General features: G+C 39.0%; 1 protein-coding gene across 2 annotated transcripts; it reads left to right on the top strand.

The window, feature by feature from the left end:
- The first annotated feature begins 1,115 nt into the window (after positions 1-1,115).
- LOC129269219 (gamma-glutamyl hydrolase A-like) lies at positions 1,116-23,891 on the top strand. Of its 2 annotated transcripts, XR_010294840.1 has the most exons (9): positions 1,117-1,303; positions 3,841-4,003; positions 5,193-5,286; positions 6,393-6,534; positions 8,918-9,030; positions 10,191-10,284; positions 11,010-11,141; positions 11,686-13,131; positions 23,658-23,891. XR_010294840.1 is itself a non-coding variant. In XM_054906687.2 (8 exons), exons 1-8 carry the CDS (start codon positions 1,216-1,218, stop codon positions 11,808-11,810), a joined length of 951 nt encoding a protein of 316 aa, XP_054762662.2. In that variant the 5' UTR covers positions 1,116-1,215; the 3' UTR covers positions 11,811-16,067. The 2 variants fall into 2 exon arrangements, 1 of the variants encoding a protein (XP_054762662.2); XM_054906687.2 differs by lacking the exon at positions 23,658-23,891 and having other exon boundaries at positions 1,116-1,303; positions 11,686-16,067.
- Positions 23,892-24,712: the final 821 nt, after the last annotated feature.

Raw genomic sequence — 24,712 nt, 5'->3', positions numbered from 1 at the left:
TATATATATATATATATATATATATATATATATATATACTGTATTAGTTTACAGTAAGACCTAAAAATAATAGTTTTGTTAACAGACAGTTTGGATTTTTTTCCAAGAATAGACTCTCATATTCTGTTTTGACTTTGAATTGAAATGATTGCCTTATCAATTTGATGAATAGAATGGTCTGATCGTAAATCATAAACAAGTGATTGAAATGCATAGAATAATTTTTGTAATGCACTTTGATGCACAGATTAACTATTTGCCATGTTTTTAACTCACAGACATACGGAGAGGGAGAGCTGAGAGAGAGAGGGAGAAAGAATGGGAGAGGGGGAGGGAGGGAGGGAGAGAGTGAGAGGGGGGATGAGAAGAGGGGGAGTGGCAGGATGTACACAATAAAGAAAAAAAAGGATGTGCTCTTTTTGGGAAATAAGATAAAACAGATGAGAATGAATATGAATGAATTGTGATGGCAGTAGACCTTAAAAAAATTGAAAAGAAAATGAATGTGACTACAAAAGCCTTCCTTTCTGCCTTTTCCAACGATGACAATTATTCATTTCCATTGGACATGCAGCTTGCAACCCTGAATATTTTTTTTTTTTTGGGGGGGGGGAAGGGGGGAGGGAAAAATTGTATACCCCTGTTTCCTCACACAAACACCCAGTAGGGTAATGAGCCAAATAAAATTAGGGGGACAAACCCCAAACATCACTGTGTAATGAGCACAATTTTTGAAAGTTTTGAGTGAACAAGAAATATTTTTTACCTTCTTTGATAAGAAAAGCTAAAGAGGGATTAATTAGTCAATATAAAATAACATATTTAATGTGTTTTTTTCCTTTCCTTTTGTTCATTTTTCTCATTTTTATCTTGGTGGTGGAACTTTTTTGGGCCAGGCCCCCCCCCCCCCCCCCATTTACGCCAGTGAAGACACTCTCTCTATTTTAAGATTTTAATTTTGTTGATTCTTGAATCCTTTTCGTCTATCGACCCATTGCGTCCACCCTCGCCACCCGGCACCCCCACACCATCACGTCATCGGCAGGCATCCTCGGCCTCCATCTCGTAGCGAGCTCGAGCTCTACCGTTATAGCCTCGCTATCATCAAGTGCGCGTGCGTGGTCTGATAACTCTGATTGCATCACACGATCGTTCACAACAAGTACGGCACCGTACTCGAGGATTTTGCAGACGACGTTCCGACTTAATTTCACAATGAATACTTTTATCTTTAAAGTAACTTTCCTAATTATTTCAGTGTCAATCATCTCTACATATGCTCTTCCACTTCGTCCCGTTGTGGGTAAGTTGCAATACCACGTATTTATTTTTTGTTTCACTGAAGTAATTCTCCGGCTGATTTCTCGCCTTTTGATTGTGATTACGGAAACTCCACCTGTGTCGCGCCAGGCGCTCTGGCTGGGTGAGAGCTGCGATTGCTATTATGTTGAGTGGGCCCAGCATAGTCGCAATACGTGTGAGTGGAGTGGGCCCTCCATCGCGGACCTCACTATTTAATTTGACCGTGCTTAATTGTGCCAAATATTTTTGACTAATTATCTGTGTACCCAAAGACACGTATCCAAGGTCCTCGGTGTATTAGCTGATTACGAATTCAAGCAGGATCTGTGTTTCACATATTTTTTAGTAATAGTATCGTCACGTATTGTATTTGTAATGTATTACTAAATTACCGGACAATATTATGATTCCGGACGCGCATATTACTGCGTTCGAAAACAATTTCGTACCGTAAGACTTCCGCAATTCGATTTCACAGAGCAATACATAGAACAAGATTGCTAAAACAAGGTGAAAAAATCAAACTTTTACCTTATTTATCTCTAAAATGACAGAAAATGCTTAAAATATCATATGACCAGTAGAGGCGCACGGCCAATATTGGAGACTGTCTCCAATGTGGGAGATTATCTCCAATATCAGAGACTTTTGTAAAGAATTTGGGTATCCAATTTCAGAGACAGTCTCCAGTTTTGGAGTCCAATTTCCTTTGTTTACATTTGCTGCAAAAGGATTACCTTGGCGGCAAATAAAAATGTGATAAGCAGATTCCTCATGAAAAATTACCCCTTTTCACCGTCTACTTTAAATATTCACCGTCTACTTTTGTTTTGATAAGGATTTTTGTTGTCAATCACATACAAAACAAATGGGCTTCTGACCTCAGTGAGACAAAAATTTTGGGTGGAAAAAATCATGCTTTTGTTGGTGTTGTTTCTTTTGTCCTTTTGCAAAGCAAGTCTCCAATGTGGGAGATTGTCTCCCCTATTGGAGAGAGTCTCCCATATTGGCCGTGCGCCTCTACTGATGACATAGTTTGCATTAACAATTTGTATATTTTCTAACGGAAATATGGGCCTGATTTGCCGAATTTCAATCTCGTCCACTCCTTCGATCGAATGATGAGGTATGGTGTATTGTGGGTGATCGTCGACGGCTAGTTCTCAAGGTACCCGTGCGCGAGGTTTACCGTGAGTAGAGCCGTCGATCGGCAGCGCATCGATAGAACTTATTATTATTGGAAAGTGCCATGGAACATGCAGCAAACAAGATAAGATTTAATAAGTTATCAAATACGAATTTATTACCAACATCTGCTCAGATTCGATATAAAAAAAGCAAATAAAAACTTAGAATTTACTCATGATATGATATAAGAAGAAAAAAATCACACAAATTTGTTCTTACATCATTATAATCAAGGATATCTTTACCCGTCCGGCGTGCGTCCGAAAATAATTGTTTTTCGTGGAGGGGTATGCGGCAAGTGCGATGCAAAGAAAATGGTTGGTAAATATAAAATAATTTCATCATATTCATAATTTTCATAATATTTGGAATAGCAAGTGTGAATTTTTCTTGATTGTATTTCCTCTAGTTGTCATTTTTAAAGCACTAAAATAAAGGTGTCCGGCAATAGGATACACTGCCAAAGTCTTTTTACAGCATGCATGTTTATTCAAGAATAATACACAACTTCACAAGCATTTATTGTGTTTTGTCTTTTGAAGAAACATTTCATTGGAAAGCAGACCAATCAATGCATGCCATGCAGTTGAATTCATCTGTTTGGAGGGGTTTTTAAACATATATTTTTTTACATTTAAAACTTTCCTACACAATCAAGAGAGTAGTCAAGTCAGGAGTCAAGTGGAACAACTGACATCACAGAAACTGAAGCTTTTGGTCTAGCCAGTGATGAAATGGATGAGAATGAGAAGTTTGACAGGAGATTGAGAAGGAGAAGGATCGAAAGAAGAAAGGAGGATGAGAACTTGAGAAGCAAAAGTAGGAGTGCTCAGTTAAAAAGTTAAAGAAGGAAAATGAGGGTATAATCGAGGAGGGTGATCATGTTGCAAGAATCTATTCTGTAAATCTAGGTCTAGTTATCCACTTTATGTGCCGGGCTGTCTTGACTATAGTTCTGTATTGACTTATGATGAACAATTTATTGATTATTAGTTACAATAATGCTACAAAAGATATATGTAAGACTAGAGGGCCATTTTCCAAGTTCAGTTCAATCCAAATCAATTTTTTTATAAGGGCAGTGTAAAATGAGCCTGATTGTAAGTTGTCATTATAAGCCCTATATTTTTTGATAGTCTGGAGGAGCTGCAACATCAACCATGAATAATTTTCCCGGTCTAGACAAACATACCATTTTGGATTTACTGAGAGTGGTAGGAGCAGTTATGTATTGATACTGCATCTAGAGAATTTAATTTGAAAAGAAAGGGGGAAGGTAGTCTTTTAGGGCCTTACTGTTAATATTGGTAATTGAGTAAGTTACACATTTTTTTTCCAAACGCATTTAAGGTGTGTTGGCGCAAGGGAGTTCCTCATCGACAAAGAAGTATGGGGCCTCTTACATCGCTGCATCCTACATCAAGTATCTGGAGTCTGCTGGTGCTCGAGTTGTTCCCATCCTTGTAAATCAAACGGATGAATACTATAACAACATTTTCAAATCTCTCAATGGGTAAGATGAGGTTTCAAAGACATTTGTTCCTGGGAACTCTGCTTCTGTAGGAAGCTATGGCCCGTATTCTGAAGTCAGGTTTAACTTAGACCACGGTCTAACTCTGCTAAAATTATGGGGAGCCAAAAGTTAAAAAATTCTGTATATATTGTATGTTTCTTATGTTTACTATTTTGTTTCCTTTTGCTTTCATAATGAAGAAAAATACTTCAGTTATCATTCCCAGACAATTCCCAGACAATGAACAATTTGGGTGTCATATGAGTTAATATATTGAATGTGTTCTGTAAGGGATTTGTGCTCCAATTGGCTCTCCATAGTTAAACCACAACTTTAAACCAGGGTTTAATTTAAACCCGAGTTCAGAATACAGGCCCTTGTGTTTAATGTTTATAGAATCTTTCATATTTCCTAAGGCTAAAATATTCACTTTTTAAGCCTGTTAATTACCATGTGATTGAAAGAAAAGTTAGAATGTAATTGAAATAATTCTTTGAATGTATAAATGAAGTGGACTTTGAGCTGGGGATCATAACTCTCCACCTTAAAGCAACCCCAAAGTTGCAAAGGGATTTCAGTGGTGAGCAGAAAGGGGAGACAATGGTTTATTAAAAAAGAAAAATTATTTGTCATTTTTTCTGAAGTCTGGTGATTGAATATTCAATGTGATTTCATGGTGGATAGGATCTGGTTTACAACATGAGAGTTTTGAAATAATGTCTGCTCTCATAATAAGGCAAAAAGTTACAAAATCATTAGTGCCATTTCAGATAGTTTTCGATTACAGATAAGAGAGAGGATTATTCAGAAAGTTTTAGCTTTAATAATCTAGTATTCCTTACCCAATCATAAATAAGCATGATTAATTCAACATTTAAAAATAAGCAAATTCCAATATTTACAACCTATTACATGCTTTTTGTGGTCTACGGTCACATTTATAAGGTAAGATCAACAGAACAGTGACTAAATTTCCTTGATCAAAGCAAATTTATTAGATAGCATGAAAAAGTCATCACCAATTTTGAAATGGAAATTACCTCCAGAACTGCATTTATACCACCAAAATAATCTATTTTTACATATCAGTATAAAATGATTGATCGTGAGATATTGAACACAAGTTTATTGATAAGAGTCCTAAGACAGAATTCTGAGTATTTTTCTTCTCCATTTTATTCTATCTCAGGATACTGTTTCCTGGAGGAGGATCTGACATTATAGATGTTTCTCACATCGGCTATTCAGGGGCAGCACATATTCTCTATCATTTAGGCCTTGAGGTAAACTCCAAGGAAATGGATTATTTCAATTATCTGTACATTTATGTTTGATAATTTGATAAAGATTGTTCAGGTATTACATTTTACACTTTGATGATAGTAATGAATATGGTTTTACTCAGTCATGATAAAAGTTAATTACCTAATGAAAAGTATATACACTGTATACTAACGTGATGATGATCAAATAACCTTAACTGAACTGGGCTATTTTGGTCCGTGAAATTACTGGGGAGGGGGGGGGGGGTCCAAAGGGGCTGATGGAAAAGTTGCAATTGCCTTTTGAATTGCACAAAGAGCTAAACAGTGGTAAAAATTAAATAAAAATGCTTTTTTACATGATATGCATAAATCATACATTTCTGTAATAACTTTATAAACAAAGCTTCTTGTAAATTTTCTTTTTCTAAGAAGTATCCTGGAAGCCTTGTTAATATTGAAGCATAGAAAAATATCTGAAATTTACATTTATTCTTATATATATTTTATTGTTTTATGATTTTATGTATCCTTTTGTTTTTAATGTTTATTTTATTATTTTTTGTTACATATTTTGTTTGAGTACTTTATTTTGATCAATTTTATGTTGAAATAAATGATGAACAAGGTCTGATTTAGAATGAAAAACATCCATCACTTTCCTATTGATTTTGTACAAAAATTGGAAAAAATCACTTTATAGTTTGACTTCTGGTCACAGAAGCCAGAAAGTCACATGACTCTGTAACAGATGTCATATTTTCACAAACTTGGTGTCAAAATATGCGCAAGGCTTCAAATAAAAAAGTCACAAGATGACTTGGTGCACATGGTGAAATTAGTCAATGGGAGGGGGGCCTTTCAGCCCCCCCAGTGCAAGTTAGGATTTAATAAAAAGTATCTTTTTTTTATAAATCATACCAAAAAGGTAAAAGTAATGACACATTAATGTTAAATGAGGAAAAACTTGAAAATAAACAGAATAATATAGAAAATTTTTCATCAATAACAAGTTTTAATGAGAATTTAGTCTATCATTTTTAGAAATTTCAGTCATAATCATGTTTGTGCTGTTACAACCAGTTTATAAAACATTGATCCCATTCCCTTTGTCGATTATACCCTAGGCTAATAAACAAGGAGACTTCTTTCCTCTCTGGGGGATATGTCTTGGATTTGAGGAGCTTATGGTGCAGACGGCTGGAGAAGATGTACTTAAAGAAGGCATCAAGGCATCTAATATTAGTTTCCCTGTACAGCTAGAACAAGGTAAGGTTCAGATATCTTTTCTTATATGATGATATGTATGTAGTAATGATGATGATGATGAGGAGGAGGAGGCCGATGATGATGATGATGATTATGATGGTGATGATGATTATGGTAATGATGATGATGATGATGATGATGAAGGTGATGGTGGTGGTGATGAAGAAGATGATGATAATGATGATAATGAAGTGATGGTAACAATGATGATGATTATGATTGTGATGATGAGAAGGAGGAGGACGATGAAGATGATAGTGATAGAGATGATAATGATGATTATGATGATTATGATGATGCTGCTGCTACTGATGATGATAATGATGATGACGATGATAATGATGATGATGATGATAATGCACTTATATGCAGATTGCTCAAGGTGCTTTTTAAATAGATGATGGTGGTGATGATAAAATTGATGATTGTCATTTTATTTCATTCTTGCAAAGTGCCTATAACATGGGCTAGCATCACCTTGAACTTTACATACATTTACATGTATTTGATAACTGAGGATTGTTCATATTTTGGCACCAGAAAATTTGACAGTAGATCCTAAAGGCACAAAAATCAAGCTATTGTTTTTTGCAAGTTTGAGAGAGATAAAGTTCAGTCACTTTATTGATGACCCTGTATAGGGTCATTGCTGTCTATAATGAAAGGAAGTGAGTTGTTTGTCTCATGTGTAATTGACCAATGGTAATCTTTATCAGGCAATGATAATTTGTCAATGATAGTGGTCAGCATATTGATTTGAATGCAATCTGTTAAAGCTATTGTTTAAAGGTAAATTCCAGTTCTGGTAACGATCTCAAAATGACTTTTTACAGAATCTAATATAATGACCACCCAAGTGTCTGTTTGTATGAATAAAAAGTATGTGCCAAAGGATTCTGGAAGAAATTGTGTAATTGCTGAGAAATAACCAAAATAAGTGCGGATTCGGTCACTTCCGTCGGGTCTTTATTCCAGCAATAATAATACACTGTCCCACGTGTGCCTATCTGTGTTGGCGATCTTCAGTGTGATCGTATTTCAGCTTAGATTTTATGATTTCACAAAGTTCAGTTTATGTAACTGTACCAGATCTAGATTCACGATGATATAGTCATACTTAACCTTGGTTTAACAGACTTTCTCACGAAATTAGTGTTTTACTGCAACTACTGTAATTTAGCTTTAAACAGACAGAGAATTATATGAAGCCAAGACATAGACAGAGTATATAGTATATGCATATTGTGACCCCATTTATCTAGATGCCGTCTCTGTGGAAAATCAAGATGGACAATAACCGTTTCCTGTAGTTAACAGATATAATCTCTATGGAAAGCCAAGATGGACTATGATTGTTACCTGTAGGTAACAGACATGATCTCTATGGAAAGCCAAGATGGACAATAACTGTTACCTGTAGGTAACAGATATATATGCTTTCTACATGCCTGTTCCATGCATATGCATTTTTGCCCATTCAGCATATTACCTAGCCTATAATCTAGGCGGAGGCTGCAGTTATTGTCTTTGCTGTTAAGCTGAACGCAAGTGATACGTCTGATCTGGCAAAGACTACGCATTTGTGGCTGCAAAGCAGCCACCGCCTATACACTCCCGTCTGCCCAATCAATATTCATGTATTCATCTCGTCGTTTGACGTGTTGTGGTACCGGGATCCGTACCGGTACCTGTATTGCTGTCGTGTGCCAACGACTTGAGATCATAAAAGCGAAGATATCATCGTTACACAGAGGGATTGCCTGGTAGATTTCGCTTTTTCCACATCCCTCCCGTAGTCAATAGTGCTACGAAAGGCAGATTCTTAAAGATTTCGGAATTTTCCACTAGGAATGCGGAGTTTATCGGCAGCATAATCCAAACTCTCGCAGAAGTTTGTCGCGTGTACTCATACTCGTCATCGTGGATGAAGAAAGTGTACGTCATGTCATGTGACTTATATGCATTACCTTCTTTCCAACGTATTTCTGATTGGTCCGATTTATTTGTTCTCATACATATGCATAAGAATTTTTCGTACGAAAAACTGCGTCATTTCAAAGTCGATAATAAAAACAACATCCAAAGCAAGACGGGAGTATATAGGCGGTGGCTGCTTTGCAGCTCTAAATGCAGTCTTCGCCAGATCAGACGTATCGCTTGCGTTCAGCTTAACAGCAAAGACAATAACTGCAGCCTCTGCCTAGATTGTAGGCTACATATTACCCAGCTTGGCTTTCTATAGAGATGGTGTCGAGTTGTAATTTGACTCTTTTATGAAATGGGGCTGCAGTTGATATTTGATTTTGAAGTATGCCCCTGTTACTCAAGTCATACATTCATCCCCATAGAGTTTGATATATAAGAATGCCATTTTTCTTTCTAGGTTATGAACAGAGTAGATTGCTGAATGCCAACACTACACCTCCCAGTATCATCAAGACTCTATCAACAGTCAATTCAACTCTCAACTCACATAACATGGCATTAACTCCAACTGTAAGTATGAAAGCGATGATGTGGTCAATAAGCCTGGCTTACACCTTTACGTTTTGGGCTTGCAATCAGCTGAATGTAGACAAACGCAGTCAAACGCAACAAAGCGCAATGAAATAAGCTAATACGAGGTCAATATATAGGCTAACGCAGAGGCGTTTGTTTCTAGCCCAGTAGTTTGAATTTTTCAAATATCCGCAGAGGTCTGAAGGCAACCAAAATTCATACGAGCTAAGACTAGTGGCAACGAGCAAAGACTAGTGGCAACAAGCAAATATGAGCAAGGATGTGCAAGAACGAGTAACAACAAGTAACAGCGAGTGACTTCACGTAGGCATTAACGCAGCGTTAAGGTTTGATTTACTGCAAATTTCCTTGCTTTAGTCCACATTACCTAGCTTTATTACGTGCAAGTTTGTACAATCTCTAATGAGCTTGCAGGTAAAAGTGTGATTGCAAGTTAGGTTGCGTATTGCTTTTTCCAACTAATGGAGCTGTACACAGCTTAAAAAGGCAAAGATGTGAGCCAGGCTTTAGGAGTTACTTCTCATTCAAATTTATCATAATTCAATGATTTATCAAAGAAAGTTTCGGTGAGGCCCTTCAAGATAAATGATAATGATGATAGTGGTTATTTGGGTGATAATGGCGATGGTGTAGTTGGTGGTGATAATGATGATGATTATTTTGGTGGTTGTAAAATGATGGTGATTGTGATAGTGATGATGATGATGGTAATGGTGGTGATGGCAATATTTAAATGACGATGGTGGTGTTTATGATGAGGATGAAAATGGTGATGATGAGGATAAGAGGGCTTAAATTAATCCAAGACTATCTATAAGGGCTATGGCCTTTAATAGATGCCCTATTAATTCATCTTGGTGCCCCTCTCATTATCAGATATTCTATGTGCCTTTTTTATTTTCCCATTTGCACTGTAATATATAAATGTGCCCTGTAGAAAGATGACCTTGCATTAAAAGATGTCAAAATTTCAGGCCTGGTATGATAATTATGTGGCGATGATAATGATGGTAATGATTGGGGTGGTATTAAGATGGTTATGATGATGTTGGGGATGATGATGATAAATTGCAAGTGGTGATCTTGATACATAAACTAAATTAGACCAGTAATAATATATTTTGTATTGTTCACAGAATTTTACCAGATTTACAGCCTTGTCCTCCTTCTTTCAAGTTCTTTCAACCAACGTAGACCTGAATGGTGTTAGGTTCATATCAACCGTTGAAGGTATTCTCACAAAACAACTTCTCAAAATTATTTAAATCATTTTATGCTTGTTGCTTATTACATTGTTTTGCCTTATCATCATATTGCTAACTTGTGTTTTGCATAAATTTACCTGTGAAATTCTTATCATATGTTCAATGTTATGGATGAAAACTTTAAATATTCTCTGTTAATTTGTTGATTTTTGAAAAATCGATAAAAACTGTGGCAATTAGGAGGGAAATTGATTATTTTAGTGGTATTGGCCAAGTCTGTTTACTATTTTTGGTTTCAGCCACAAGATGGCACTCTTTACCAAACATCTGAAAAATTTAAATCTTTATATAATAATGAATGAAAATACATGTAGGCTTTTTTGTGACAAATGTGTGCTTGTGTTTGGCTAAAAAGGTAAATGTAGCATAATGCAGGGTTTGGTAAATGTTGGTAACTGTTTGGTTTAATCCCAGCCATGGCGTAATTTCCTTCAGCAAGAAATTTATCCACATTGTGCTGCACTCGACCCAGGTGAGATGAATGGGTACCTGGCAGGATTAATTCCTTGAATGCATGAGCGCTGAAAGGCAGCTCGAGCTAAAGCCGGGGTAATAATAATAATACCAACGCGCCTCGGAATAGAATATTTCTAAATAGATGGCGCTATATAAATGCCTATTATTATTATTATTATTTTATGAGCTGGACAGGGAATTAATTACCTTGGTAATTATTTCTTTTCTTTTCAGCGTATGACTACCCATTTTATGGCACCCAATGGCATCCTGAGAAGAATGCCTTTGAATGGAAAGTGAATTCATGTCATGCTAAGGAATGTGTGGAGCTCATGCAGTATATGGCAAACTTCTTTGTAGAGGAAGGTAAATCATCTAATATTAATTCTCATGACATAAGATAAATTCAAAGTAATTTATATGAATTCTAGTTGTGATATTTATAAATTCATTTATTTACTGATTCATTTATTTTGTTTCCAGACATGATGATAGTTTTTGTTGTTCTGCTCTGAAGCGCCTTGAGCATCTAATCAAGATGGAAAGTGCACTATATAAATCTATTATTATTTAGTATTACATGTATAACACTCATGGCAGTATACAAAGGATACGTTACATGGTTCATATAAAAACTATGATATTGAGCACCAGCCAGTACCCGGTGATCAACTATTAAAAAAATTGGGAATTCTGATGAGAGATTGGCTGGTGCCTACCATGTGTTTGAACAGAGTCGAAGTCCATAATTACCACCCAAGTGCCAAAGGATTATGGTTAGAAAAAAAAGAGTATTGTCATGCAATATACTGTATGTAGCGACAACACTGCTAATAATCCTTAACACAGGATACAAATCAACTGCTCTTGTAAGTTTTTTGACATCTTGGTTCTCTTTTTGATGATCCAGCACGGAAGAGTCAGCACCAGTTCAGCTCTCCTGATGAGATGGCCAAGCATTTGATCTACAACTATGACCCAGTCAACCTATCTCAGACATCAAATGCCTTTGAACAGGCTTATTTTTTCCCATGAGATCCATGGGTCATTCTAGTCAGGGTCTTCCTATCAGGGCTGCCTGTGAGTAATTTTTTGTTTCAAGACAAAGACAAGTTTTGATGTGAAATTATTTGCTGATGCTCACTTTTATTTTGCTTTGGAATTCATGCCATATTGTGAGGAAATTAAATCTAACTCAATGTAAATGTCTATTTATCTTTTTTAAAAGAATTATTATTTATCAATTATTTCATTTCAGTTATGACTACATGTATAACTGGTGAAAGGGTATTGTAGGCCTATTGTAATTTGTGAAGCATTTTATAGAAATTGAAGAAAGAAAGGGAATAATTGTTGAGTTTCTTTGAAAAGATTTACAGTACTTACTAATGTTAGGAAGATCATTAATTCTGCAATCATCATACAATTTTTTTAGTGCTTTCAAATATTAAAAAGGAAAAGATTTTTCTTCAGAGTTTGCAGTATTATTAGGGAGCTCAAGTGCTAATTATCAGTGTAGATTTGGTGATATATAAAAAAAACTCTTTTATTTTAATAGAGCCTCGATATGTGCAATACTTAACATTAAGGGAGGATTCTATTGGTAGTTATGTAAAAAATGACAACCAACAAAAATATGTTGTCCATGGGTGAATTAGAGGTGTAACTGTTGCATTCCGTACGGGACATTTCTGAGTCTTGTACAGCATGTAAAACATTTTTACCTTTACTTCATCCATAATCAAGCAATTTTGTTGGTTATTGGTTTTTTCACATGACTACCCCTATAGCTTTATCATTGACAAAAAAAGAAAATATTGCTCGAGCATTTAGCTAAGAGACTAGATATTGTCGAAATGTCCCGAACAACACATAATAGCCCTAAGAGACATATTTCAGTCTGGTTTATTTGCTGTATATATGATTAGCCTGAAACATTTTGTTGATTGAAAGAGTAATTTGAATTTGTGTCCATTACACCAAAGAAAAAAAATCTGGATTTTAGAACCAAGAAGAACATAGGCCTACAATTATGAAAGCAGAAAGCTGTTTGCTCTTTATTAGAGATACATGTATATGATAGTAACCTCTCTCTGTGCTTTTTATTTTTTTTTATTTTACTCTTTAACCGTGAGAGTACCCCAGGCCAGGGGTATTTTTAGTCTTATCAGTCTCGGGGGGGGGGGGATTATGGCACCCCTTAAAAATCTTGCGCAAATCGTACGAACACAACAACACTTTGGATGATGATAGAGAATGACATTATAATATGAGATATGAGAGTTGTTTCTTGTTCCGTAGTAATAAGATTTTTTATCTGATTCTGTTTTGTATATCAATGTTTTACTGTATTTTTGTCTCACCTGCATAGCAGAGTGAGACTATAGGCGCCGCTTTTCCGACGGCGGCGGCGGCGTCAACACCAAATCTTAACCTGAGGTTAAGTTTTTGAAATGACAGCATAACTTAGAAAGTATATGGACCTAGTTCATGAAACTTGGCCATAAGGTTAATCAAGTATTACTGAACATCCTGCCTGAGTTTCATGTCACATGACCAAGGTCAAAGGTCATTTAGGGTCAATGAACTTAGACCATGTTGGGGGAATCAACATCAAAATCTTAACCTAAGGTTAAGTTTTTGAAATGTCATCATAACTTAGAAAATATATGGACCTAGTTCATGAAACTTATACATAAGGTTAATCAAGTATCACTGAACATCCTGCATGAGTTTCACGTCACATGACCAAGGTCAAAGGTCATTTAGGGTCAATGAACTTTGGCCGAATTGGGGTATTTGTTGAATTACCATCATAACTTTGAAAGTTTATGGATCTGATTCATGAAACTTGGACATAATAGTAATCAAGTATTACTGAACATCCTGTGCAAGTTTCAGGTCACATGATCAAGGTCAAAGGTCATTTAGGGTCAATGAACTTTGGTCAAATTGGGGTATTTGTTGAATTACAGCCATAAATTTGAAAGTGTGTTGGTCTAGTTCATAAAACTTGGACATAATAGTAATCAAGTATCACTGAACATCCTGTGCGAGTTTCAGGTCACATGATCAAGGTCAAAGGTCATGTAAGGTCAAAGAACTTTGGCCACGTTGGGGGTATTTGTTGAATTGCCATCATATCTCTATAAGTGTATTGGTCTAGTTCATAAAACGTGGAAATAAGAGTAACCAAGTATCACTGAACATCTTGTGCGAGTTATAGTAGTTTTCAAAATCAGCACTGCTGCTATATTGAATCGCGTGATGCAGGTGAGACGGCCAGAGGCATTCCACTTGTTACTCTATTCTCTTATCTTTATGACTCATTACAATGGTCAATTATACTGTGTGGTTCAAAAATACTTGACACGTCACAAATCGCCATTTTAAGGAAAAAATTGTCATGAACCCATAATCATAATAAGGCTGGAAAGAGTATCTTCTCCAAATTCATTTGATACCACATTTTTGTGGTATGTGTCCACGCTTCGATAAACAGTAGGTACTCTTTGCAGTGATGTAAATTTTGACTTGCGCCAAAATAAGGCATGACTGCAATGAATGAATCTAGATGCTAATGTCACAATCCTACATGAGTTAGTAAACATATTTGCAAATCCCTTTTCAATGAAATTAACTTTAGAATTGATACTAAAAAGTGTTTTTTAAACAATTATAATGTAAATTATTGAAAAGGTGTTTTTGTAGCCCGCCTCGACCCTTTAAATGAAGAGAAAAGACAGACACGTGTTATTTCTTGGTAAAAGTAACAGTAGAATCTTTTTATTTAAACAAATAATCAAACACATGAGTGTATACAAAATAATAATATATATATGTTGCGATTCAACATATATATCAAGATACTGTAACCCCGAGGTTATTCAGTCTTATATAATAAACTTAACATTGATAACACAATGTATTAACGAGTTCCTATTTACATCTACATAATCATTAATACAGTTTCATTATCGAATCTAATAAACACTAACCTAGTAACATACAGATAATATTATATATATTCCTAACTAAACTGTGATTCGTAATACCCTCTAACTCTAAAGGTATTATGAACTTCATTGCATACCTAGACAATATTATCAAAATGCTATTATCCTCTCAGCTTTATAGAAATATAACGTAAACCTGGAAAGTACCCTTGGTGATATAACATTTATCTTTTCTTTATCCACTCTAAACAAACTCTTATTCTATCTACATGCTCCAATACTAAACTGGGGATAAACTTCCATAAGAATGTATAACAGGTCTGTACTTCATTCTATGAGAACCTTACAGACATAAACATTCAAAGTTTATGATTTTACCTACTATTCTTTGCATCAGAAAGTTCAAACCACAATGGAACTACATAATGTTCAATTAATAATACTCTTCCAATGTACTTCTTTTCTGGCATAGAAATCACAGTCAATCAACATCACTCTTCAACAATTAGTACTTCTTAGAACTCCTTCTACATCATATAGTCACACACATAATCAATAACTTTTAACTGGCATTAGTTAATATTCAACATCCAATCACACTCAACAATTCAATGATTATAATAACTTGAAAGATGAACCAAGCTTACCTTTAAATGAAGAGAAAAGACAGACACGTGTTATTTCTTGGTAAAAGTAACAGTAGAATGCCCTTCTCACAAAGTGTGTTCAAACTCCTGCAGTATCTGGACTCTTCGATTATGTTACAGGGGTAACCATCATTACCAATAGAGGGACTGCCAGGTGTGTTAATTAAAGGCCTGCTTGTACCTTTGTGTACTTTGTGGGCCTGCCCACACTCTCCCCCCGAAAAAATAAGCTGGCCGGTTCATTTTCATGGTACCCTATCATCATCAACTTACAATACAACAGTTTAAACAAAAATATGCATGTATTCAAATAAACGCTTGCACACCTAGAGTAGTCATCTGGTATCAAAAGAATGAGAGAACTCATTTCTGTGGCAGAGTCAAAAGGAAAAAAAAAAATTCACTTCCTCATGGAATTATTCCATTTCAGAGGTCTGGAAGAAGAAAAGAGGCCTTCCTTTCTTATCCAAGCAACTTTTACAGTTGTTTCAAGTAATAAATTTTTCCGTCGCAGTATCTGCATACTCTCTCCGTAATTACACTGAAAGTCACCCATGCTACCCTAACATTACCTTTTAGCAGGACTTTTCACTATCGGTACAATCCAGCACAAAAGATAACCAGAGGACTCTCTAGAACATGCAAAATGTCCAAAAGGTTTTTCTAAACATCCAAGAACTCATGATCTTAAAAAAAAACCATAAAAATAACTTATTTTAAATTAGAATATCTGCCGCAGTCTCTTTCCAAGATGTCATATTCATGATTTTGGTGTCCGAGCTAGACATACGGTCCAGTGTTCGTATAGGTCAATTGTTCAAATGTTCAAATTAGTTCTGACCAAATGTCGGCTGTGGGGCGGGGGTCCTTGTCATCCATGGCTGCCATTGCTGGAATTGTCCCGCGTCCCACGCAGGCCTGGAGATAAACGAAGGCATTTCATGAGGTATACGAACCTGCTGCTGTCCTCTCGGTAGGCCAGCATCCCATGACCAGGGGTCTGCTTGATGCATCATCCTCTGGTGTGGTTGTGTATGCGGGTAGTACAGCCCTGGCTGTCCATTCATCCTTGGGAGCTCAGTTTGCACCATGTTGACATTGGGGTCCCGTCGCCATTGCTGAGGCTCACCAAGCTGAGTATAGGTCAGAACCGGCGGAGGCTGTCTCCTGCGTGGTGGGTTCCGACGATCCTGCTGCGGAGGGCTACAGTCTCCTGAGTCGTAGAGGTCAGCATCCTGTGAAGAAAAGAAAGTGGGAGGTGGTGGTGGTGGTGGTGGTAGGAAAGGTGGCATTGGGACAGGTGGGATTGGGGCAGGGGGAGGTGGAGGTATGTTAGCAGGATGAGGTAAGGGTGCTTGAGGTGTGCCTTGCTGGTTATCATCAGCAATCCTGCTGTCTGGTGTTGGCTGCAATGGATACCTTGGCTCAAGTCGAGATGGGGGCTGAGGTGGAGGTGGCGAAGATGGTGGTGATGCAATGTGTGGATGAACAGGAATAAGCGTGACTTCTTCATCATCCGAGTCACCACTTTCGTCTCTCATCTCTGCTGGGGAGGCCTGTGGTAGTGCCCGAGGTATTCGTCTCTGCCTGTCTCCGCTTGGCTGATCCTGCTGAACTCGCAATCCCAAGTAATCACAGGGCAACAACATATTGCGATGGAGCACTCTAACTCTACCTTGACCGATCTCAGGACAGACTTCATATACAGGGATGTCTGGAGAAAGACGCCGTTTCACGATATGAACTTGCTTCTCCCAGTATGACCGCAATTTTGAGGGCCCTTGTTGTGGTACCATATTTCTCACCAGTACCCTATCACCTTGCTCTAAGGGGAGTGGATGTAGTCCCTTGTCTCTGGTTTTCTTTGTAGCTTCTGCCTTGGCCTGCGATGTATGCTTTGCCAGGTCATAGGCTTCCCTCATGGCTGTTTTCCATCTCTGAGCATATGTCTTTTGGTCACCAGTTGTGGAGTGTTCTTCATTCAGTCCGAATGCTAAGTCGATTGGTAGCCTTGGTGTACGACCAAACATCAGGAAGGCTGGGGCATAGCCAGTCGCCTCGTTTCGAGTAGAATTGTAGGCGTGGACTACTTTAAGTAGGTGCTCCTTCCAGTTTGACTTTTGCTCCACGGAAAGCGTCCTCAACATCGAAAGGAGTGTCCTGTTGAAACACTCAGCTTTTCCATTCCCTTGGGGGTGATAGGGAGTTGTCCTTGAATTCTGCACCCCTGATAGCTGCTGCAGCCGGTGGAATAACCTATTCTCAAACTCGCCTCCTTGATCATGGAGTATCCGGCGGGGAAAACCGAATCTAAGTACAAAATCATTAAAGATTCTGTCAGCTGCAGTTTGGCCAGACTTATTCCTCGTGGGATATGCTTGAGCATACCTTGTAAAATGATCAACCACAACAAGTATATACTCATAACCACCTTTACTGGTTTCCAGGTGTACAAAGTCTATGGAGATGAGCTCTAGGGGCTCAGATGTCATGATTGGTACCATTGGAACTCTAATCTGTCGGTTAGGTTTACGCTGGATGAGACAGCTACATTCATGATGGATGAAGTGTTCCACATCTTTCTGCATGTTTGGCCAGTAGAACCTTTGCCTTGCTAAATCGAGTACTCGATCTACACCAAGATGACCCATGTTTACATGCAGATCCTTGAGCACTCGCATCCGGTAGCATGGAGGTAGGACGATTTGTCTTCTAGTTGGTGTTCTACGATGGAGGATGCCATCTTGCCCTAACTCCAGTTTCTTCAACTCTCGCAAGAGGGCTCTCTCTTCACTAGAAGCAGACCTCCAACATGTGGGGGTTGGAGAGTTGTCCTGTTCTTTCAGTTTGATGATCTTTCCAAGCACACGGTCATCATGCTGAGCCTTGGCGAGTTCTTCCTTGGATACTTCTTGGATTGGGGATGAGCTATCGTCCAAACCCTCAGCCATGGCAATATCCGCTGTAAGGCTGGCTACTAGTGGAAGGGTTTCCTGAGCTTCATGCACTTGTGTCACTGCTACACATATACTGGAAGCTGGCGATTGTTCTGTGCATTCGTCGATGTATGTCTCTATGTTCAGAGGCATCCTTGACAGCGTATCTGCATCAGCGTTGGCATGGCCTGGGCGGTATTTCACTGTGAAGTTGAAGTCAGCAAGCTCTGATACCCATCTTTGCCCAGTTGCATTCAACTTTGCGGTAGACATCATGTAGGTCAGCGGATTGTTATCTGTGTAGACAAGGAAAGAGGGAGCATAGAATAGGTAGTCGCGGAACTTGTCACATACTGACCACTTCAGGGCTAGAAATTCCAATTTGCCAGAGTGCAAATTATAATTCCGCTCTGCCGGTGTAAGGGTGCGGGATGCATAGGCGATCACCCGTAACTTTCCATCTTTGCGCTGGTACAAGACTGCTCCAAGACCTTCCTGTGATGCATCTGTGTGTAACACGAATGGCTGTGAGAAATCTGGAAAAGCCATAACGGGTGGTTGGACCAAATGATCGATTAGCATCTCCACTCTCTCTTGGTGAAGTTGTGTCCATGTTACAGGAGTGCGGGAAGAAGCCTGGTGGTGTTTCTTAGATGCCTGTTTGTTAGATTTCTTCTTCTTCTTGGTTCCTCCTGAGCTGACGTCTGTTGTTAACAGGTTGTACATGGGTTTTGCCATCTTTGAGAAATCTGGTATATACCGACGGTAATAGCCGAGTAGACCCATGATTTTCCTCACGTCTCCAACGGTGGCTGGTTTCTTTTCCTTCAAAGCCAGTACTGCAGTTATGTCGGCCGGGTTTGGTCGATGGCCCTCAGCTGAAACAAGGCGTCCCAGGTAGTTAACCTCTTCCTGGAAAAGATGACATTTGGCAGGCCGTAGCTTCATTCCATGTTTTTGCACTGTCTGAAGGATTGTTCTGAGACGAGAAACATGTTCCTCAAACGTCTTACTGTAGACAAGAATGTCATCCAGGTATGTGACACATATTTCGTTGTTGAGACCCTCTAGACAAGATTCCATGCATCTTTGGAAAGCAGCCGGAGCGTTTTTCAAGCCGAAAGGAATCCTCACCCATTCGTACAATCCCCAAGGTGTGATGAAGGCAGTGAGGGGACGGCTGGCCTCATCCATAAAACCTTGGTGGTAGGCTTTACCCTGGTCCAGCGTTGAAAACCACCGATTGCCATCTAAAGTGTCCAATGTGTCTTGGATTCGGGGTATTGGCTGGCGATCGGCCATGGTCCTCTGATTAAGTTGGCGATAGTCCACACACAATCGCAAAGTCCCATCCTTCTTACGCACGCACACTATTGGAGATGAGTAAGCAGATTTTGACTTTGCAATCCAGCCTCGGCTAATCAGGTCTCGTAGATATTCACGCACTTCCTTCATCAGGGGTGGAGGGACCGCCATGTATGTCTTCTGGACCGGTGTATTGTCAGTCAGTGTAAGATGCATCTGTAATGATTGGATACACCCCATGTCTTGTTCATTCTTGACAAATGCAGCGCTTTCTTCCTTCAGCATCGCCTCCACTCCTGCTTTCTGGCCGTCATCCAGATGGGACAAGTCGACTGATGGGGCCCATTTCTCAGTTAGCAGGCTGTCAGCAGATGTAACAGACACCTCGGCGACATGCGCCTTCATGGTTGGGTGTGGTCTGCCCTCCTGGAGCAACTCTGCTGGTAATACAGAGCGCAGTGCAGTTAGTTTCCCCAAGCATGAATACGATGGTAAGGTGATACTGCACTTCCTGTCGTTGGTGATTGGGGTGGATATCTTCATGCGTCTCCCAGCCTTGAGGTCGACAGGTGTTGACTCGATGCTCAACCCGTCGGGAAGGACATGAAGGGGGTCGGCTTCCAACAGGACAGTGGTTGAGTCGGCGAGGTTGAGGCGGACATTGCAGACAATCATTCGAGTCTGTCCAGGGTTGATTGTAATGGGATGTCTGCCCATCAGGACACTGCACATATCCTCTCCTTCCTGGCCCTTCAGAATAGCAGTGAGCGCATTGATTTTCTGCCAATGAGATTTAGGGAGGATACGATTAAGGGATATCTTGGCATCATTCTTGGAGTCTTCCTTGATGAGTTCCTCGATAACATTGTAACCGATGATCGGGTGCCTCATTGCTTGATTGGTTACGAGGACAGGAACGGTGATGGCTGGTTTCTGTTCACGCCTTGGTATTCTCAACTGCAGCTTCACCCATCCTTCATATGAGACGACTGTATCATTCACTGCAGCCACCTGCAAAGTCTCCTCTCCATCTAGGATTGCTGAAATGGGTAGGACTTGGGTTTTGGGTATGTACTGTCGCAGCCAATCTAAGGAAATTATTGAGACTTGTGCTCCTGTGTCCCACAAGACTTCAACATGCGTATCATTCAGCACCAAAAATACAAGGCATTGTTTTCCAATAAGTTTTATCATTCGCGTCCTCGTCTTGGGGTTTATTGTAGGTGTTGTCGAGTTGAGGGTAGGTCGGGACTTTGATGGATCGGAGGTTACTGGTTGTCCCTCCCAAGTAACCCTACCCCGTTTCCCTGCCTCCTCATGTTGCATCCCCTGGCATAATGTTCAGAGCGTCCACACCGGAAACAGTGGCGGCAGCTCTCTCCTTGTCCTTGTTGCTGGCATGCCTCGCAGCCCCTCTCTCTCCTGCCAGATCTTGGTCCTCTCGGTTGAGCCATCAGAGCACTGAGCTCGGCCTTCACAATCTGTTGGATGCTGTTCGTCAGCTCTTTCAAGTTCAGTGCCTCTGTCTTACTCGTTTGCTTAGAGGTGGTCTCAGGCTTTGCCGGTTCTGCGATGGCAGCAGCAACTCGGGCTTGGCGAGGTTTCAGCTTTTGTTGACGCTCACTCTCATGTGCAACTGCAGTGGTCAACACCTCCAGAAGCTCCTCATCCGATACATCTTGTTGTAGAGTAGACCTGAGCTCATGCTGGATAACAGCATCCTGGAGACCGGTGGAGATTGCTCTCCACGCCATCTTGTGGACCTGCGTACTCCCATAGCAGATTGCTGCCCCCTTTTCCTCTGAGGCGAACAGTACCTTTTGTTTCAAGTCCAGGGTGCAGAGCACGAAGTCATGTGGCGATTCCTTTGGAACCTGCACAGCCGAGGATAACTCCTGGAAGAGTGCAGTAGCGTCCCTCTCCCTAAAATGGGATCGCAGGAGGCGACGCAACAGTGGCAAGTCCAAATCACCTCGACCCTCCAAATAGCTCCGGAGCGAGAGCCCTGGATTCACAGCACGCACCACTGCTTCGGTGATCTCCTCAGCTGGAAATCCTTTTTTCAAGCCACTGTTAATCTGTCTTGCGAGGGAAACGAAAGAGAGTTTGTCCTTCTGGCTAGGCTCGCCAATCTGCCCCTGTATCCTAAACTCCTTTCTCCACGTGACTGGAGTATGTGGCAGCTGGTTGGTCATCTTGAGGATGGGGGATCTCTGTGACGTGTCGTCTGCCTCTTTAGCTGGCTGGTCTGACTTTGGCTGGGTGGGTGGTTCCCTTGGAAGCTTAGTGGTCCTGGCCTTTACCTCAACCACATTCTCATCTCCATCTCTGTCCCCCTTTCCCAGGATCTTGGCCAAACCCTGCAACACTGATTTGCCTCCGTCCTCTGAATCCTCCAGCTCATCCCTATCTAGGAAGCGTCTGATGACACGCTTCAGTCCTGCTCGCCCTTTCGACTTGGCCTTCCCCACGTCTTCCTCAGGTAGCTTGAGCTCCGCTGCCGCCTTTAGTAGCTGCTCTTCCGTGCTCGCTGACAATCTCTGCAGCACATCGTCGATCAGCTCCTCAAATCCTGCCATCATAGATAGCTCCGGAATCGGCCTTCTTGTCAAGCTGTCTCTGGAATTGGGTAGGGCCTCGTCTAGGGCTGTTCGGAGATGTTGGAGTTGGGTGGAGTCGCTAGGGAGAACTCGTACACCATCTCAGCATCCTCCGGGCAGTGCCTCCAAAATGTAGCCCGCCTCGACCCTTTAAATGAAGAGAAAAGACAGACACGTGTTATTTCTTGGTAAAAGTAACAGTAGAATCTTTTTATTTAAACAAATAATCAAACACATGAGTGTATACAAAATAATAATATATATATGTTGCGATTCAACATATATATCAAGATACTGTAACCCCGAGGTTATTCAGTCTTATATAATAAACTTAACATTGATAACACAATGTATTAACGAGTTCCTATTTACATCTACATAATCATTAATACAGTTTCATTATCGAATCGAATAAACACTAACCTAGTAACATACAGATAATATTATATATATTCCTAACTAAACTGTGATTCGTAATACCCTCTAACTCTAAAGGTATTATGAACTTCATTGCATACCTAGACAATATTATCAAAATGCTGAACTATTATCCTCTCAGCTTTATAGAAATATAACGTAAACCTGGAAAGTACCCTTGGTGATATAACATTTATCTTTTCTTTATCCACTCTAAACAAACTCTTATTCTATCTACATGCTCCAATACTAAACTGGGGATAAACTTCCATAAGAATGTATAACAGGTCTGTACTTCATTCTATGAGAACCTTACAGACATAAACATTCAAAGTTTATGATTTTACCTACTATTCTTTGCATCAGAAAGTTCAAACCACAATGGAACTACATAATGTTCAATTAATAATACTCTTCCAATGTACTTCTTTTCTGGCATAGAAATCACAGTCAATCAACATCACTCTTCAACAATTAGTACTTCTTAGAACTCCTTCTACATCATATAGTCACACACATAATCAATAACTTTTAACTGGCATTAGTTAATATTCAACATCCAATCACACTCAACAATTCAATGATTATAATAACTTGAAAGATGAACCAAGCTTACCTTTAAATGAAGAGAAAAGACAGACACGTGTTATTTCTTGGTAAAAGTAACAGTAGAATGCCCTTCTCACAAAGTGTGGTCAAACTCCTGCAGTATCTGGACTCTTCGATTATGTTACAGGGGTAACCATCATTACCAATAGAGGGACTGCCAGGTGTGCTAATTAAAGGCCTGCTTGTACCTTTGTGTACTTTGTGGGCCTGCCCACATTTTGAAATGGATGTTAATGCGATCATTGTAGGATTATGACATCATTGACATCTGGATCCATTCATTGCAGTCATGCCTTACTTTGGCACAAATCAAAATTTACATCACTGCAAAGAATACCTCCTGATCATCCAACCGTTAACACATACCACATAAATATGGTATCAAATTATTTGGGAGAACATACTCTTTCAGGCCATCTATAATAATTATGTGTTCATGACATATTTTTTCATAAAAATTGGGATTTGTGAGGTGTCAATTTTTTTTGACTCACAGTTTAGGAAACAGTTTATGGGAAATTCTTTTTTTTTATTGAGTCTTTAAGAATTATGCAATGCTAGGCTCATTTATGTGTTTTTCTGAAATGCTCAAATAATGGGTGCATATATATACTTAATAAAATATATTTTCTTACATTTTCATTAATTTTCATTTTTCAGTAACCATTTTGTCATTGTTTCAAGTAGTTTTATGGAGCTAATTTCTCAAGGGAAGGATGAATAATGGTCTGGTTGAGTTTTCAACTGAATGATGATATTAATTAGTGGAATATGTTGATTATTGATTATGTTTCAAATTGATGAGGCAATACAAATGTATGTAGTTCCTCCACAAAGCATTGCAAGACATATTCAATTTAAAATCAAGCGAAAATTCCAAAATTAAAAAAGCGTAGTGGGGCGTTGCAAGAAAGTTGAGTTACAATTCAACATAGATCAACTACAAATATGCATTTGATTTGGAATTAAACCTAAATTTCATGCAATGCCTCATTAGCCTGTACCTGGAGGTATCTAAGTCAATTCTAAAATGAAATTGGATGTATTCTAAAAAGCATGTATTCAAGTGTATATGATATTGGAGGGAAGATAATATTAATTGAAATGGAGGATGATATAGAGACAGAGTGAGAAAGGGAGAGACAGGCAAAATGAGAGAGAAATAGAAAACAGAATAGGAAAGAGAGGGAGAAAGGGAAAGTTAGAAAGAGAGGTGGATACAGTAGGAGTGGGGAGAGAGAGGGATAGAGAGAGAGAGAGAGAAAGAGGGGGTTCACTTTTATTGGCTTGGTGCTGCTAAAAGTGCTTTTATAGAAGTTAAACAAATAGACATGAAATTGATTATTTATATGTTAGATTGTAATTAGCCTTGTTTTTGGTTCTAAAATCAATAATGATTTTCTACCTGATTAGATGCTGCCACTGGAACTATTGATCTGATCTCTACTGCTTACCGTAAACAATTTA

This window comes from Lytechinus pictus, chromosome 10 (assembly GCF_037042905.1).
Source record: "Lytechinus pictus isolate F3 Inbred chromosome 10, Lp3.0, whole genome shotgun sequence".
In the NCBI taxonomy this organism is placed as follows: Eukaryota; Metazoa; Echinodermata; class Echinoidea; order Temnopleuroida; family Toxopneustidae; genus Lytechinus; species Lytechinus pictus.
Note: the sequence above shows the minus strand (reverse complement) of the source record. Positions and strands in the feature narration are given on the sequence as shown.